Source organism: Coturnix japonica, chromosome 1, assembly GCF_001577835.2.
Source record: "Coturnix japonica isolate 7356 chromosome 1, Coturnix japonica 2.1, whole genome shotgun sequence".
NCBI classification, from domain to species: Eukaryota; Metazoa; Chordata; class Aves; order Galliformes; family Phasianidae; genus Coturnix; species Coturnix japonica.
The window spans coordinates 27,257,593-27,277,110 of record NC_029516.1 but is presented as its reverse complement, the minus strand read 5'-3'; the positions used below and the strand labels follow the sequence as shown (position 1 = coordinate 27,277,110).

The 19,518-nt window shown below is 41.2% G+C and overlaps 1 protein-coding gene across 1 annotated transcript; it reads left to right on the top strand.

Moving 5' to 3' along the window:
- The first annotated feature begins 1,920 nt into the window (after nt 1–1,920).
- Nucleotides 1,921–16,622, top strand: TWF1 (twinfilin actin binding protein 1). Its single transcript, XM_015854854.2, has 9 exons — nt 1,921–2,049; nt 5,979–6,056; nt 7,578–7,756; nt 9,061–9,156; nt 9,726–9,830; nt 12,567–12,692; nt 12,821–12,971; nt 13,878–13,999; nt 15,230–16,622. The coding sequence occupies exons 1-9, from the start codon at nt 2,025–2,027 to the stop codon at nt 15,398–15,400; spliced, it is 1,053 nt and encodes a 350-aa protein (XP_015710340.1). The 5' UTR covers nt 1,921–2,024; the 3' UTR covers nt 15,401–16,622.
- Nucleotides 16,623–19,518: the final 2,896 nt, after the last annotated feature.

The following is a 19,518-nucleotide window of genomic DNA, read 5'->3' as shown; positions in this document are numbered from 1 at the left end:
AATACCTTTTTACTTGAACATAATGTGTTGGTTGATTAGAGCTACATACACCAAGACAAATAGGTAACAACAGCATGCTCAGAAGTCTTAGCCCCCCCCCTTATGGGGGGCTGGGGGGGAATATTTATTTATTTATTTATTTGGTCAAACATCAAATTCGGTAATATTGAGATATTTAAAAAATCCTTTAGACTTCCAATTTACCTTCTCAAAAAAGCCCCTATGAAATGCTGATGCGAATATGGCTTGTTTCATATGAAGCAGATGGCAAGATCCCTCTTCTCTACTTTCAAGTCCTCTGACAGCTTGGTGGGAGCTGCTATGATGCCACCACAGACAGTCAAGGTGATCCTGACATGGTGACAGACACCACGGGCTTGTTCCATTCCAGCATTTCCAATCCAAATATGGGTTGCCATTGAAAGCACAGTCCCACAGCCTTGGCTTTGCAACCTCACTGCCACACTGTGCTAACATCAGTGCTCCTGGGGACACATGACCAACTGAATGCAGGGACTGAAATCTCCCTTTCCATGGTCAATTTTCAGGTAAATCTGTTCTTTTCAAATAGAGCAACAGACAGGAAGGAAGCAAGAACAGAGGAGCACTGGCAGACTTAGTTTGGAATGACTTAAAGTGGTTGGGACAATACCACATCTTTAGTTGTCACTCTTGAACTAAAGTACTACTTTCTTCTTGGAAAAGCTCTTCATTAAGAGTTGCTTTATCTTTCTAGAGCTTCTGTGCTCTTGGGGGTGTGTCATAGAGGAATTAGAGCTGACTTCACTGTGCTTTAAGAGCTACATCCCATCTCTTGGTTTCACATGAAGTCTTTTCTATGTCTCTGACTGCACTGCACTTTAAGGGGTACATCCTATCTCTTGGTTTCACATGAAGTCTTTTCTATGTCTCTGTTAGCCTGTCCAGCTGCTGCAGTGCTCATTTAGCCCCACCTCACTGGCTGGTAACACATCTCCACAGTGACCTTTCAATACCTGAAGGGAACTTACTCCCAGGAGGGGAGTAAACTCTTCGAAAGGGCTGACAATAGCAGGACTAGGGGAAATGGTTTTAAGTTAAAAGAGGGAAGATTTAGGTTGGATGTTAGGGGGAAGTTCTTCACTAGGAGAGTGGTTAGGCCCTGGAACAGGCTGCCCAGGGAGGTTGTGGATGCCCCGTCCTTGGAGGTGTTCAAGGTCAGGTTGGACAGGGTCCTGGGCAACCTGATCTAGTAAATGTGTATGTTTGGTGGCCCTGCCAGGCAGGGGGGTTGGAACTACATGATCCTTGAGGTCCCTTCCAACCCGGGTCATTCTGTGATTCTGTGTGATTCTGTGACCTCTTTGCTGTACTAGCATTATGCAGTGCTGCTCACATGCTGTACTTACAGCGCTATTTCACATTTCCCTAATAGGAAATACCTTGCGTGATGTCTTAATATCCAGGGTATGACAAAGTGCAGGCGCTCACATCTATGAACACAATGAAAGCAGCTGACTTCAGCAATTCCTAAGCTGTGGATCTTTGAGGATGGGAAGGTGAAGCAGGCAAGTTTTCATTCCTTCATGCTTTACTGTTAACAGGTTAATGCAGAATACATGTTAAATACAGAACGTGTCAGCGTCCCTCCTTGCCTCAGGCGAGGAGCCATCTCGGTGACAAGCACCCAGAGGTCACACAAACTCTCCTCAGCCATATTTCTGTTTTCCAGCCTACAAACAGCCGCGCGGGTCACCTCTATGTGCAGTGTGAGTGCAGCACAGCTCGCTGTGGACATAGGGCGATAGGAGCCGTCCGTCCCGAGCAGCACAGCTCTGCTGTAGGGGGCAGCAGCTCCCCGCCCGCTGTGGGGCGGCCCGGCCCGGCCCGGCCCGGAAGGCGCTGCGCTCCCTCCCGGCGGCCGCTGAGTGGAGGCGGCGTATCACGTGTGTGCGGCCGGGCCGGGCTGGGCCGGGTCGTATCGCTGTGCCCCGGGTTGTATCGCTGTGCCCCGGGCGCAGCGTGGCTGGAGGCGGCGGTGCGACATGTCCCACCAGACCGGCATCCAAGGTACTGCCCTCCCTCCTTCCCTCCTCGTCGTTCCGCGTCCCCGCTCCGCAGCTTCCTTCTCCCCGCCGCCTCTTTGTTCGCTCCCAGCTATAGCCCTTTCTCCGGGGTTACACTGTAACGGAGTGTAACGTGTGTTACAGTGTAAGGAAGCGGGAGCTGCCGCACAGCCCGTCGGAGACCCGCGGGTGGCGGTCCCGTGTCTGACCGCGCCTGTCAGCCCCGGGGCTGAGCGCTGCTGGAAGGGATGTCCCGCTGAACGCCCGACGTGGCGCCTGCAGGTCCGCTGTGCACAGGTGTCCGCGGGCGGGTGGCGGCTCCTCCAGCCCCGCGAGGTTCCGCTCGGCATCGCCGCAGCGCTGCGGCACCGACCGAGTGAGTCCGATCAGAGGAACCGCAGCGCTGGAGGAGGATCTTGAGAGAGGAGGGACCCCGCGAGCCCCTGTGATGGGGAGAAAGTACAGGAGAACCCTTTTATTCCCGGCGTGTCCGAGAATGTGATGTGATTGCCTTGCAGAATGTGAGCAGCAATTGGAAAGAGGCTGTTTCTCGGGATTATCGGCCTCGCAGCATCGCAGCGCTGCTAAGCAGGGATCGTGCAGCTGCAGGATTATGGGGTTTGCGGTTTTATTGTTTTGATTTCTGCAGCCTGCTCGTTCCGTGACTAATGTTCTGTACTTTGTCTGCTCCTCCGCGTTTATGGTTGCAGGTGACTTTTGTCCTCGCCTCGGTATCTTTTAACTGCTCTTCCAACCCCATTCTGGCTGCTGGCTACGTTTGTTCTGCAGCCTGTCACCTCTCTTCTCTTCCTTCCCCCCCGTGCCAGCTTGGCATTAAGTTGGCATAGCCGCTTGGTTTAGGTTCTTTGCCCCTGCCTGGGCTGGGGTGCACCTCAAGCAGTATTTTCCACCTTTGGGAATACTGTCCCAGTGGCTCTTAATTCTCTTGTGCTCCTCCCTACGAGCACACCAAGAGGGAAGGCAAGAACACCCTGTTGCTTACCATGACCAAGAATGGCTAAGCCTCTTCTGTCTCATTTCTTTGAGAGCCTTTTGTCCTCTGAAGAGAGCCGCAGTGAGCTCGGCTGCTTTCCTGCCCTGATCCTGCCCTGACAGGCTGGGATACAGCCTGCTTATCCAGGGTCTCTTTGTAGCAAAGCTTTTGCGATTGGAAGAGGGATGGCGTTTGTTGTGCCGTTGCTGGCATTAGCAACAAACAGGCTACTGTCGCTCATAAACAATCACAAGATTTGGCAGCACGGAGAGCTCCTTTCTGGAAACAGAAATGAAGTAATGGGGACATTGATGTGTACCAGGCCAATGTTAAAAGGACGAGGCTTTCAAACAAAGCAGCAAATATAAATAGTCGCAGGGTGCATTGAGCTGTGGGGAAATTCACAGCACTACGTTCAGCTCTTCCAAATTAGTTCAAAAGTGTGTTTTTGAAGTAAGCCTCATTGCATTTTAATATTCCATATTACAGATAAGTCACTTTGAAAGCGGGGCAGAGTAAATGTAAGTACTTGATACCTGTGTATGTTTACAGGCCGTTTTACAGAGTCTTTTGAAGACTGTAACCAGTTTTTATTATGGGACAGTCCAAATACCGAAGAGTTTACTTAATGCATATTTGCTCCCTGAGGAAGGTAGCATGTAGGTTGCTCAAAAGTAATGCCTCCTATTTATTTCTGTGGAAACTGCAACAGATTAAAGAGCACAGCAATACCATTTGATGGAGCAAAAGTCTCGTGTACAGAACTACTTTTGAACTTAGTCACCACCATTAGCTCTGCATTTTGGCCATTGATAAACAAGAGCCTGCTTGCCATGCTCATAGAAATCTGCCCCAGCAATGGTGACCCGCTGTAGCTGTTGTTGCTGCTGAAATGCACCACCCAACACCTCACTGTGCTCACATTCAATGATTGGTCTCCAGAAATGTTCAGCAAGCATTGATGAATGCCAGTGGGTGCAATTTTTTCCTGCATGGAGGAATTCAATTGCGTGCTTTTACTTTGTACACGCTCCTGTGTCAGACACCACTGTGTCAGACTGCCCTTCTGCCGTCTATCACACAGCAACAACATGTAATGGAATATTGGTGGGACGGTTCAGCATCTACTGCCCTTCCACCAACATCTGCCTCTGACGACATGGGTTGACATAGTAAAATAAGAGGTATTACTTGAAGGGCAGCACTTTGCATGTCAGCTTGCTTATCTTACTTTGTATGTTGCGTCTGTTGAAAAATGCTGCCAAGTACAGCACTAAAACAGCAGGTAACTTGCACTGTAGAACAGGGTATGTAGAACTAAGACGTATCCCATATGTTTCTTCCCAAGTATACAATGAGGTGTTTCCACTACTGAGATACAACTTCTTTAACAGAAGCAGTGATGTAGGTGGAGAGAATTGACATGTTTCTCATCATGAATGTTTTCTAGAAAAGAAATTAAACTGCAAGTTGGCCAGTGAGATTCCAAGACCAAACTGTAATTGAGGTCTTTGCTCTGCAGAAAGTTGAAATACAACACGATATTCCTCTGTTGTGAATTTTGTGACCTCTGTATGTGGAAGTGTATCTCATGGATAGTGAGACTGTTTCTCCATCAATATTGTCTTGTCTCAGAAAATGATTCCAGGAGCTGCTGTGGTTCTGGTGTCAGTGCAAAGGGCTGCTGTGTCGGTGTTGTTTTGGTGTGCAGGCTTGATATAGAAGTACAGAGAACAAGGGAATGTAGACCTGAAGAGGACAGTGGTTTCCAGGGGAATTGGGAAGTCTGGAAAGTGGTGTTTGTGTGTTGAATGGAGGTGTGAGGAAAGGCAGAGAGGGTCAGAAAAGCTGATAACTGCTGAGTGGGAAGGTGGGCTTGGACTGCAAACCCAACGCAGTTGTGTTTGTGTAAATGGCAGCACTTTGTCTCTATCCCACAGCCCATTTTGGAATTCCAGAATGGACCTGCCCTTTGCTTTTATGGACTTCAGTTTTACATGTTTTGAATATGGACAGAAGCCATCTGTTCCTTCGGCCTGGGCTATAAATAATCCCTTTTCTTTGTTTCCTGGTTTGTTGTTTGCTTTGCGGGTGCTGTCCTCAGTGCTGTGGGGATTACTTAAAGGACCAGCTTGCAACAATTGTTTGTCAGTAAATGCAGGACAGCCCCCTGTCTGGGGTATAATTAAACTGATCCGCACAAGGATTACTTTGCTAAGCAGCTGAAATTAGAGTATTGTCTGCAGGACTCGAGCGTGGTTCTTCCTTGTGCTTACAGAAGGGGTCTGTCATTCTGGTGTTGTAATGTCAATGTGAATTAGAATGATTTGAAAGTATTTTTAGCTACTTTTTCTGAATTCATTTAATCTGCCCTATTGTGATGGGTCAGGGATTGAAAAGTATCATCAGAATGCTTGCAAGGATGTAGCTTGATAGAAAAGATAAACAAAGAGCATCAGCCTTCCTTGGTACCCTCCAGAGAGGCATCCTCAGGAAAGGCAGGTGATTCTTGCAGACAGGCTGTAATGTTTTCCTGGCAGGCATCAAGTTTGTTTCCTCAGGCCCGCTGCAAACTTTCAGACTTCATGAAGCTCCTGTAATTTGAGATGCGTTGTATTTCTATTGCGTTACTGTGTGAACTGTGAAACCTGAGAGCGACAATGTGATGTCACCTTTAATTTTCACCATGTTGAAAATGATACGGTATTGCAAGTAAGCAGGGCTGTTCTGCAGTATGTTTTAATGTTGTCTGTGATCTTTCTGTGGCATGCCTGTGGCTGGAACGGCGTTTGTCAGCTCCGGTGTCCCTTCTTCAGTCCAACATCATAGCGATGGGCCAGGTGTATGCTTTTCCAGTGTTGTTTTTACCTTCGTGAGTGCTCTTTGTTGTTGGAAAGAAAAATGTGTTCATTAGCTCACTTTTATTTTCTCTTTTTCAGCTAGTGAGAATGTTAAAGACGTCTTTGTTGGAGCCAGAAATGGAAAGTACAGGATTCTGAAAATAGTCATTGACAATGGTTAGTCAAGTGTTACTATTTTTCTCTGATTCTTTTGGATATTTTCATAACTATTTGAGTGATTTTTTTGTGTACAATTTCTTTCAAAAACAAGAACACTCCCAAGCTTAATGTCACCGAGGTCTTTCATATCCTGAAGGTAGAGTTTGAGTTGTGGTGATGTTTAAGGTTTCATTGCGCTATTATTGAGTTAGAATACCTCTTCCAAATGTCATTTCATATTCTCCCCAAACCCACTGCTCCTTTCAGATAGGAGTACATGAAATGCCCACATCATTACCAAAGTTCATTCATTTATGGTACACTGAAAAACCCGTTAGCAGGAGGAAGGTTTATGCGTACATGCATACACATACATACATTTATTGTTAGGTAAGTAACCTGCTGTTATCTTCTTTGTGTTTGCTTAAGTTTTCCCTGCTTTTCTCAAGGTAGCGGCAGTAACATTAAAGCTACTGCTATTATACAGTGTGATCACTGCAGTAAAGCGTCTCAGCAGCGCAGGTTACTAAGTCTCGACATATATTCTTTTTTATTAGGAAAGTTAAAACAGTGTGCTTGTGTGTACCTGATACTTCCTAGTACAAAATGAAGGTCGTAAGTAGGGAGTGTCTTCCATTTTTATCTTAAACTTTTTTCTCTATGTGCTTGTGTGTGTATATATGTATACACAATTTGTCTGTATGTGTCAAAAGATACTATATGTACCAACTGCTATGGGCCCTTGAACTGCTGTTGGAACCATATAAACAAGGTGTTTCTCCTTTGGCTGTGAATTATTGAAAATTGGTAAATGTTTGGAAGATACTGAATAGTATTTTCCTTTGGAAGCTGAGATGTGATTTATATGTAAGAGAGAAATCTTGTTGCTACAGTTGTTCACATAATTAAATCTCATCTGAAGTATTCTTTATGGACTTAAGCCAATTATACACAATAAACAACTTCAGTAATTTAAAGAGACTGAAGTTATGAAGCTGTATTAGAAAGGGGTTTATCTACTTACACAGTCAAATTAAAGTGATTACTGCAAGTATGTTCATTCCAAATTCTTTTAACTATGCAACTGAGTAACTGTCTCCTTTCAGTGAGTACAAACATTGGAGTGTGTTAAAGCATCAGTAACTCTGATTTTAATGTTTAAAAACCTACCCTCATCTTATTTTTGCTTAAGTATTTCATGTTAAAAATAAATGAACTAGCAAAGGGCAGCTTTTGTTTCTTCTCTGTACACATTACGCTAAACACTGATATCAGTCACACCTCTTCAGATCAAAGAACTTGATGACAGCCAGTGTACTGCTCCTCAACTAATTGCATTTTGGTTAAAGTAAGTTAGGGTTTATGCGTACACAGCTTATCAGGAACTCACCTGCTATTGCACTGAGTGCTCCTGACTCTCATTCTTGTGGGCATGGTTACAGAATATGAAGCGTTTGATTAATTACAATTAATAACTGATTTTGAGAAGCATTATCAGCTATATAATTGCTAACTTGTAGTTTTGGTTATTGGTTTTAGAGCAACTTGTTCTGGGATCCTCTAGACGGCCACTTGGATCATGGGAAAAGGATTATGATGCTTTTGTTCTTCCTCTTCTTGAAGACAAGCAACCGTGTTACATATTATACAGATTAGATTCTCAGAATGCTCAAGGATATGAATGGATCTTTCTTGCATGGTCGCCTGATCACTCTCCTGTATGTAATAATCATGGAATCATAGAATGACTTGGGTTGGGAGGGACCTCAAGGATCATGAAGCTCCAACTCCCCTGCCACAGGCAGGGCCACCAACCTTCACATTTAATACTAGACCAGGCTGATCACTGTTTGATCCAAATCCTAAATGAGAAGCATTTGGGGAATGAAGCATTCCCCAACCTTCACCACACTTTCTGCCAAAGAAAATATGGAAACATCTTCCTTGAAGCTGTTTGTGAGTCTGGATGGAGCGCAGGTTGTCCAGCTTATTTCTAGCTCAGTCAAAGGAAAAGCTCACATTTTTGTGCTTTTTATTTGCCTGACTTTCTGTCAGTCTTCATGGAAATAATAGAACAACATAGGACAGAAATCCCTGTTGGTGTCATCATAGAGAGAAAGATGACAATTTGAGCTCCAGCTGCTTATTCGTTTTTGTTTGCTGGCAGACCAGTTGGCGTTTGTGGATCTGTGACCCACCTGAGAATGACTTCGTTCTTAGTGAGAATGGGAGGAAAGGGAAGTCAGCCTTAACAGATTCTAGGAGAAACTGGGGGAGGACAAACTCAGTCTAGTCCCAGATTCCTGCACTACTTTGAATAGCACTTAGGAAACAGTAGGAGGCCAAGAAATTGAGTGCATAGAAGAAATTGAGTGGAAAAGATGAGGGTATTGTGATGAGGATGGCATGGTGGTGAAATAAGCTGGGGAAAATGGGACTGCAGGGAGAGGAATATATATGTTGGACGCAAATTGATAGGAAGCAAGCATCATTAAGTCTTCTGCTCTAGAAAATCTCCTTTTTCCATCCTGTAGTTGTACTTGAACTACTAAATAGAAAATAATAATAGGTTATTTGCAGTCTGCTCTTTCTGTAATGTATCTGTTAGTAGACAGACTGGTGACAAATGAACTAAGCTGTTGTGTTTGTTTTTGAAATAGAAGTAGTAAGGATTGTGTTCTGTTTTTTTAAATATCATTATATTTTTAAAGCACATACTCTAAATAAAGCTGCACTTTGGCTTTGGAATTAGTTTAATAATAATGCATAGTAAAATCCCTTACTGTGCACTTGAGAATTTAATGGCGTATATTAGTATCATGCTCCAGAGCTCATTCTGTGATTTCATTTGTCATTAAGAAATGCTGTTTCAAACCTCACTTTCAAGTCTTCAAATACTTGTTCAAGAAGGCGGTTTGTTTGTGGATTTGGTACCCTAAAATGCTGCTGTACACCTGAGCTGTGTATGCTAAAGAGAAGAAAGAAATAGACAAGAAACCAATGCTCTTTTATGATATACCAGGTTCGTCAGAAGATGTTGTACGCTGCAACCCGAGCAACACTTAAGAAAGAATTTGGGGGTGGTCATATTAAGGATGAAGTATTTGGAACAGTAGAGGTATGTTATAAGGAATATTGATTATAACAGATGATTTTACTGGTATTAATTTGTGGTGATGTTGCTCTTTTTGATGGAGAAAATGGGGGTTTGAAAATTTTGTGTGTTATTCAAACACGAAAATGTAATAATTCTCATTTAAAAAGTAATTATATTTAACATATTAAGATGGCATTCCTTCAAATGGTATTAAAACTAAATCATCCATGACTAACAGTACAGTCTTTTAAGCTCACTGCATGTTTATGAATCCTTAAGAAGCACTAACCCTTAAAGCATTTAGGCCAGTTGTTTACAAAAGCCATTGTGGATGTATGGGTCTGAATCATGTGGGCTAGAACAGCTATTAGTGAGACTTTAGCAACTGAAAGCAAATGTTTTTATCTTAAACCAGGGGTATAAAGCTGTCCATTCTTTAAAATTTGACTGTGAAATATAACTCAAGTTCATGGCGGCCGTCTTGATTTATGGAATAAGGATGTTAGTAGCTACCAATTTGTCAATGAAAATGTGTTAGAAAAAAATACTTTCGTTCTGAAAATTGATGAATACTGATATTGTGCTTTCAGGATGATGTTTCACTGAACGGATATAAAAAATATTTGATATCGCAGTCTGCCCCTGCACCTCTGACTGCAGCAGAAGAGGAACTTCGACAAATTAAGATTAACGAGGTACCTACGGCGACTTCCAGTGTGGTTGGGCCATTGGATGCAGAGTTCCTGATGTATTGTAGGCAGAGTTTTCTTTAGAGTAAAAAAGGCAGAACAAAAAAATGGAAAAATTCAGTTAATTTTTGAGAATGAGAATATAAATGTCTCACTCAGTGAGATGGGATAGCAGGATGCTGATGAATGGAGACAGAGCAGGGTGATCTTGCTGAGTTTCCAAGGTCCTGTGTCTTTGTCAGAGGCCTGCTGCCTTTAATATCGTTGGATGTGCTTCAGTGTGAAGGTTACCAGCCATTGGCACAGGTTGCCCTGAGAGAATGCAGTCCCCACCATGGAGATCTTCCAAAGCTGGACTGTGGTTGTGGGTACCCTGCTCTGGGTGGTCTTCCTTGGGCTGGGGTTGGACAAGGGGACTTGAGAGATCCCTTTCAACTATTCTTTAATAGCCCACATTTCACATAGTGGCAGAAATGATAGAGGAATTACAAAATAATAACCATTGCAGCAAGTAATTCCAAAGAATATTTCAGCAGCCATTATCGAGTACAGAGCTTCCAGGACCAGTTTGCTTGTCTTTACTTTAAGACTGAGAAGAAATGAGAAAAAGTTCAATAAAAATAAAAACAAAAATCCAAAGGAACTTGCCATTTCTTTTAGAAATATTGGTTTGCTTTTCCCCAAATGCTTTATGGGGAGACTATTAGCACGTGCCTTTAAACAAGTAATGTGATGATTGCTGTTTAGCCAATGGCTGAAATGGTTCAGAGGATTCCTTTCTTAGATTTTTCCATCACTTAATCTCTGTTTGCATTCTGACATGTCTTAATAGACCTTGTTTTGATCTTATAAGTTCTTCAGCCTTATTTTACAGCCATTGCTCACGTGTTTGAAATCTGCCATGTTTTTCCAGCTGCATACCAGCAAGCTGTCATGTTCAGTGCAGCTCTTTATCTTCCCTAAACTTTTCACTCCTTCCTATGCTTTTGCTGTAACAATGTTTGTTCTTTTTTGACACTTATTTCTGTGGCTGGTGTCATTATCAGCAGTCTCTTCTGATACTGGTGTTGTCTTTTATGCCCTACGTACATTTTGTTTAACTGCTAATTTTAACTGCAGACTAATATTTCATGTTCCATAAAGAAACTTCAGCAGCAGTAGCAGTACTTCTCAAGGATGCATGAACTATATATATTGCTGCTGTTTGGAATATCTTGAAGTACATTTAAATGGTGTCATTTGTATCTGCGTTGTTTCCACCAGTATGAAACCTGTAGTTAGGCTCAGTGGAGCAGTACTTCATTAACTTCTATGCTTTAGCTTCCAGAAACAAAAAGCTTTCTGATATTAAGGGAATGTGAATTTGTTGAAAAACCATTTGGATGTGGTGGTCGGCGACATGATTTAGGAGAGGGCTGTTAGGGTAGTATGGTCAGGTTGAGGTTGGGCTTGACAGTCTTGAAGGTCATTTCCAACCTGATCAATTCTATGATTCTATAATTAAAAATAAAAGAGTTTTCTACATTTTATATTCTTTCATAATTACCTAAGAAATATTTGAATGAATCAGATCAGAGGTTTACCTTAGTGCTGCCAAGATGCTGGGTGAGCAACAGCAGGAATCCGGGAAGGGTGTAAGAGCAAGATAAGGCCTCAGTAATTCCTTTGAATATTCTTCGTGGGCTGGACTCGATGATCTCTTGTGGTCCATTTCAACCCCTGCAGTTCTCTCATTGCCTCAGCCTTTGCTAATAGGACTCTTCCAAAGTAAGACATGATGTTTTACTTTTCAATTGCTTTTAATTTCTTTTTTTCCATCCATCATGTGTAGTCTTATCATTGTTCTGAATCCACATAAAGTTTTGTTGGCTACAGATCATATAATGTTGTACATGTATTCACATCAAATTCCATCTGCCACTTTATCACTCCCTTGGCAGTCATCACTAACAAATCTTATGGTGTGATTTAGGTATTTTTAAGTGACTTGGATGTTTTGTTTAGCTTTAGTGGACTCACGTGTTATGGTATGGACAGGTAGGTTTGGTTCCTTCCCCTAAATCCAGTCTTATGCTGGGTTATTCCCTTCCTGTGCCCAGACTTCAGAGCTGGCTTTTATTATGGTTTTTAATGTTTTTACTACAGTTTGTTCTGTGATGCCAATTTAATAACATTTATTAGTCAGATTTATATGCAGCTATATTTTGTAAATACTTGTCATACAATCTTGTTACTACATCTACTAAACTTAAGACAAAAGTAAGCTCTTCTGCCTACCCAATGAGACATGTTTTTTCTCCATTCCTCCCAGAATACTGACTTCCTACAGCCACATTATCACATTCTTAATCTAAAACATATCAGGTTGAGGAACAACACTGTCAGTTCAAAAGTACAATGCAGCACAGGAAAATCAGACTCCTTCCTCCTGGCTTATTCTATCTTGGTACTTGAGTTTACCTAGGGCTTCCCTCACACTTAGGCAGTTTTCTCTCTTGTGATTCCATGGGTTCTGCTGCTTTGGATATGAAACTGTTTTCAGGTGAGCAAGCAAATGTGACCTGTTAATTAAAAATAATAAAGCAAGCCTTATGTATAAAGGGATCGATGGTTCAGTGTAGCTTATTCTTGGAATAGCTGCAGACAGCTGTGTGTGTAACCATATGCCCTACATTCTCAGAAACCAAGTGAATGTCTGTCTGCAAAGGCTTCTGTTCATATTTCCACTGGCTTGTGTTCCAGGTACAAACAGATGTTGGTGTGGATACTAAGCATCAAACTCTGCAAGGAGTAGCATTCCCTATTGCTAAAGATGCTATTCAGGCTTTGGAGAAGTTGAGAAATAAGCAACTCAATTACGTCCAACTGGCAAGTATAAGATACTTCTGATTATATAAGTTACCATTCTGTACTTCAAATCTTCTTTTTCCTACCCAGTCATGTATTCTTGTTTGTTTTCTGTGTATTAAGAGTATGCAGTTTTTCTTTGTTAACAGCAAATTGACATGAAAAATGAAATTATTATTCTGGCCAACACACTTCATACCGAACTTAAGGACTTGCCAAAAAGAATTCCAAAGGATGCTGCACGTTACCATTTTTTCCTGTATAAGCATACTCACGAAGGAGACTATTTGGAATCCATAGGTATGAGAAAATTCCCCGATATGAAATGTTACTGGTTTGTTTCAAATATTTCAGTAATCTTGAGGCAGAGAGAAAGACATGTCATTAGGGTAGGTAGATACAAGTGTCTGACCTCTCCTTGTAGTCATAAATTTCAAAGCCATTTGGTTGCCAAGCTGATTTCTGAAGAGTGTTCACGTTTAGAAAGTAGTGAACTATTCCTTCTGATTACGAACACACGCAGATCAGTAGTCATATGGACAAACAGAGATACTTCCTTTTAGAAATGGGCCCCTCACTGCAAGAAGGATGTTGCGGCCCAGGAATGTGTTCAGAGGAGGGCAACAAAGCTGGTGAGGGGTCTGGAGCACAGGCCTTACGAGGAGAGGCTGAGGGAGCTAGGATTGTCCAGCCTGGAGAAGAGGAAGCTCAGGGGAGACCTTATTGCTCTCTATAACTTCCTGAAGGGAGGTTGTAGTGAGCTGGGGGTCAGCCTTTTCTCTCGTATAGACAGTGATAAAACTAGAGGGAATGGTTTCAAACTGCACCAGGGGAGATTCAGGCTGGAAGTATTACTTCTCAGAAAGGGTAGTCAGGCATTGGAATGCACTGCTCAGGGAGGTGGTAGAGTCACCGACCATGGGAGTGTTCAAGAAACGTTTGGATGTTGTGTTGAGGGATATGATTTAGCTGGGAAGTATTGGTGATGGTTGGACTGGATGATCTTCTAGGTCTTTTCCAACCTCGATAATTCTGTGATTCTGTGAAATGAAACCCTTACTGAATTAAAAAGCACAAAACCACATTCTGGGCATTGTACCTTTCATACTACAGAGTTGATTGCAATGTCTTTCTGTTGTAAACTATTCTGTGGTACAGGTTTTGATAGGGTTTATTTTTGTTCTGCTTTTTTTTTCCCCCCTGCAGTTTTCATTTACTCCATGCCAGGGTATACCTGTAGTATACGAGAGCGAATGCTTTACTCTAGTTGCAAAAGTCCACTGCTAGAAATTGTAGAAAGACAGCTGTGGATGCAGATAATTAGGAAGGTAAGTATGCTGGGAATACTCTGTCCCTCAATTCCCTTTTTAATATCTAACCATAACTGTTTCTGCCACCGCTTTCTGTAAACAATTAAAGGTGCTGTATGGCTATTAAAGACCTATTTAAGAGCTTCTCCCGAACAAGAAATACTTATGAAGTGAGCTTCATGATTTCTACATAGTTTTAGTAAACCTGTTCTTGTGCAATAGTGTTTGAAAGTCCTCTGAAGGACTATTCAGAAGTAACGTGATTTCTTACTAAAAGGCCTGTCGTTCTTTGGATCACAGCTTGTTATTGCTGAACTCTGAATTCCTCAAGGCCAAGATTACGTAATGATTTTCAAAATGAAAGAAAGATGAAGCAGCAGTTCTGGAACTTAAACTGCATCTTAGGAGCCCTTGGTGGGGTAATTAAGGACTTAGGAGAATGCTGATCTTTCCACTGCAAAGATTATACTACTGTGCATAAAGAACAAGTGGCTTCTTACTTCCAGAGCAGAGACCACAGTAATGGTCCATCTGTGAAATATATGACCTGTTAACACTTCTGCTCTAAGTTTAGAATAATGTTGAATCTTGGTTTCTGATTATTGTGTCTACCTGAAAGAAGTTTTTACTTGAGTAGATATAATTGCTGCGTGGTTTTATATATCATTCCTCAGAAATTTCTTCATTAGAATGAGGCAGATATACCACGTGGTGCTTGAAACTCCTGTAGACCTCTTTTTGAGTCATGTACTTGCAATGGCAATACAGTGGCTGGCAAGTGCTATAGTTAGGGGGCCGTGAAATGCTGAATACCCACAGGGCAGTGCCAAAGCATTTGTCTGAACTCTGAATTTGTGTAATTAAAACCTGGGCTTTGGCTTCAAAACAGTGTTTTCTTTCAGGTTTACATTCTTACATTTAAAACAAAACAAACAAAGAAAAATCCCAGACTGTTAATTAAATTTGTTTTAGCTTTTATCTGGCTTGAATACTTGCTGAGTTGCAGTACTTCATTAATTGCGTGAGTTGTTTATACTCCTCCCTTTTGTTCTCAAGGGACAACAATATATATGCGTATTGCTTTCACAAGAGTGATTTTTTTTAATGCATTTTACAATGGAAACAAGTTTGAGAACATTTCATGCTGGACTCTGAGTATTACTGCACATATGGGTTTTAATATAGCTCTTAGAGCAGAATGTCTGCGTTTTATTATGTCTTGAATGTAACTGTTTTTTCTTTTTTCAGATTGAAATAGATAATGGTGATGAGTTAACTGCTGACTTTCTTTATGAAGAGGTTCATCCGAAACAACATGCACATAAGCAAAGTTTTGCTAAACCAAAAGGTCCTGCAGGAAAGAGAGGAATACGAAGACTCATCAGAGGCCCGGCAGAGACTGAAACACCCAGTGATTAGAATCTGTTGTTTGAATTAATTGTAGGGTTTTACAGTAAGAAAAATGAAATTCTGACTTTTGCCAATGAACTGAAACCATTCCATTTATAGATGCTAAGGAAAAAAACGTTCCTCCTACTCTCCCCTCTTCTGAACTCAATACTTCCTGTGTTGTTAGACCATTATATTTGTTGACCGTATTTTACAACACTGGGAACAGTTAATTATTTTAAAGGCAGAAAACTAAGCTTGTACTCTCTCGCTTTAAATTAGAATCCATTATTTAATAGCAAATCACAGACAAGACTATTAAGCCCACATTTTCTGTGGGTAAGTAGCAGCTCTATGCTTAGATAACGAACCTGCATTTCTATGAGCAGCCTACTGATATCTGCAAGATTTCACTTGTATGAAGAGTTGAAGCTGTCATTGTCCCAGATAAATCTTTATTTTTCCTGGTGGTTTTTATGGACAATAACGCAACAGAATGTTTTGTTCTGTTGATGTGGTGAGTTGTTGGGTTTGGGTTTTTATACTAGAAAGATTAAAATCCGTTATCTGTTAGTTTATATGAGTACTTGTTCAGGAATAGCTTATTTTAATTGCTTCCTGTGCAAAAGCACAGTCATGACGAATTTACAGCTAATTTGGCGGGTTTGTCTCTTAAAGACATCTGACATAAGACCACTACAGCTTTACCAGACTTTGATACCACTCATCAGCCTTATGTATTACTGAATGACCAAGTCAAATGTGATAAAATGTGCAGTCTCTATACTCAGTAAATTATGGAGCTGCTTTCAAAGCAATAAGCTTAAAGTTTCTTCTTAAATTATTGATTTTCTACACACTTGGATCTAGAACTGCAAGCTCAGTAAAAATGGAAATAGACTTGCTTCGTAATGGTGACTTATCATTGAGATCCTGGTGCTCTTGCGTTACCAACTGCAATATAAACTTGTAAGGTATTGTAAAATTAAATACTCCTAAATGTTTGGACTTTAATAGTAAATTAAATCTTTAACAAAATCCAAGTAGGGGATCCAAGCACTTTGGTAGCATTTTATGGAATTTGGCTGTTTTTTCTGGTTCTCATCTAAATGACGAAGTCAGCCAGAATAGTCTGAACACCAGTAAAGCACGAGCCATCTGTTTGTTAGGAAGAGGAAAAAACAGATGATTTTAAGAAGGAGGTTGAAGAAGAAATAGTCTCTTTTCAGTGGTATGTGAAGACAGGACAAGGGGAAATGGACATAAGCTGGAACATAGGAAGTTCTGCATGAATGTGCACCAGAACTTCTTTACGGTGAGGGTGATGGAGAACTGGAACAGGCTGCCCAGGGGGGTTGTGGAGTCTCCTTCTCTGGAGATATTCAAGTCCCACTTGGATGCCTACCTGTGTGACCTGGTGTAGGGAACCTGCTTTGGCAAGGGGGTTGGACTCGATGATCTCTAGAGGTCCCTTCCAACCCCTACAATTCTGTGATTCTGTGAAATAGATGTAGAAGTCAAATATTGGATGAACTTAAATGTTTCAGAATGGTGTAATGAGGCAAGTACTAAAGGCTGAGTTATGGGGACTTGCTTCTTAGTGTCCTGTATTGAGCTTTGTAACTTTGATTATTTTTTTTAAAACTACCTGGGAGTTGCAAGTCTTGGATCCCTGCATACAGGTGTCCAAATCATTTGTTTACCAGATGGAAGGTAGATTTTAGAATAGTTCCATAGGGAAATAAGGCTTAAACACTACTAGTTCCTGATGAAAGCAATTTTTTGTCTCATGTTATTACGTTACTTGGAGATGCTGACTTGTTATTGACATTTGACATTGCACTATGTAATATGAAGGTTGCAATAGTTGCTGGTTTTATTGTGTGTTTTTTTCCCCCCAATATGCAGTAGAGATCTGACACCTCAGCTTTCTTCATTTAATCTTATACACTACATCAGCCCAATTCAGAAGCTCCTGATGATCCTCTGCTAATCTCCTGCCCTCAGCTGCTGCTTTCTTTTTCTGCCTCTTGCCTTTCTCTTTAGGGCAAGGAGCAGGTCTGAAGAATTTTTCTTCTTGTGTACTGTATGTCATACAAGCATTATTGTTTTTAGACATTGTTAATGTGTATGCAGCTTGCACACTGTAACTACATTTATTTTTAGTTGAAATCTGAATCCTTTCAGCACCAAATTCCTTCCCCTCCCTCCCCTACAAGGTGAATATTTGACTGTAGCAGCTAAAAATGACTTTAAAAAGGCTTTTTGTTTGAATTTAGTAGTCCTGTCTGCATCTCAGCCATAATGAGCGTACATATATTTTTACACTCATTTGAGTAAAGAAGTTCAGCTTTTTAATATGAAATATTTTGAATAAGGAACAGTATGGCCTCATACGGTTATATACAGGTTGTAGGATTGTTTTTTTCATCCCTTAATCCTGCCCTATGTAAATGAGGGTGGGATGTAGAAAGCTTAATCTGGAGGATGGCCAGAGCAGGTTAAATGATTACATGAGCGAGTTTGTAATGAGCTGCTGTACAGTTCAACCCAAAGCAGACAATAAGTTATTCTACTGCAGAATATTTCATGTGGTTGTACAGCCAGCCAGCCAGCCAAGTGTAATGTCTTGAGTGTATTTCCTTCTACTTTTTCCCTTATTCAGAAAGCCTGCTAACAGTTCACTTTAAATTATATGAAGTCTTGCACTGCCAACTGCCTCTCTTGGCCCCTTGTAGCTGTTCTCCTGACCAAGCAATAAGCATCTTTTTACATCATGTTTACATCCGTATAGTTGCCTCACATAACACTGCTATTGTTAGAGAATAGTCAGAGCCAGCACAAAGTGAGGGCATTAAGAAATGTTACTCTGTAAACTGTCTGTGGTCATTTAATAATTGAAAGTATCCATTCAGGATTGTTGCCAGCCTTCATAAATGCCCCAAAGCAATGCAGCTGCTTGCAGTTAACACACAAGCTATTTAATAGCTGTTAATTAACATTATGAGTAATTATTTTTGAAATGTTTATGTTGCAAAGCAGGGAGAATTTGATCTAATAAACCTCCTGTCAGGGGTTTGTAAAACTAATCAAGGTAATAATTGCTCTATCACACGGATAAACACACTGATAAAGGAAACGTTTGATTTACTGTGTCTGCGTATTCAATGAAAAACACCTTCAGAGGTTGAAATTATCTATTTTGTAATCTACTTTATAAATAAAGATTGATGCTTTAGTCGGTGCTGTCTGAATCATTTTGTGTTTAGTCTCTAATAAGATCTATAGCTGGACATAAGTATAGAGGCTGAGAGAATACTTCTAACGCAAATGTAATACAAAAAAAGAAAACAACCCAGCTACTTTTCTAACAGGAATAGGCAGACGGAAGCGCAGTGCTTTGTGAGCATGAATATCATGGACTTATTTGCCTTTTGGACAGCCCTGAGCTGATCATCCCAAATACAGAGTTGAGGCAATTCTTCCCATTTCCATACCAATGAGAAATACAGTGGCTGATGAGAAGCGTGTAGGCTCAAAACGAAACTGGATAAAGAAGAGAGAAAATCTGATAGAGTAATAACAAGCAATGAAGACCCTGAATCTTTCTCAAAAAGTTACGAGCTGCAACCTACAAAACCATAATGCTCCACAGAAGCAGCACTGCCTACATACTGTCTGTTACAGTCACCTATCCCTCAGCAGCCACTACAGGCTCAAGTCCCAACCACTTGTGGCGGTGCAGACCTCTTTGACACTTACTAGCACACTTACTAGCATCGCTACCTGTAGCCAAGGAGAGAACTGTTGCCCTTCACATATACGGGCAACAATGTAGATGTATTCTACCCCTACAGCAGTAACAAGCAGAAAAAAACTTTCTAGTAATAAACCTTCAAGTAACAGCAGCAAGAGCTGTTTAAAGAATTACTTCAACAGCTTTTATTCTAATTTCTAGCACTTTTATTTTTTCCACTTCCAGCATCTGAGGTCCAGAAAATATGCTATGTGAAAATAAGCTCTTCCATCAAGCAGTCACCTGCTGGCCCAAAGTATCTGGAATCTCTATTATTCACTTCATTCCATTTTGAGTCTGCTTTGATATGTCAATCTTTAAATAAAGCCACCCAAACCAAAACAAAAACCCC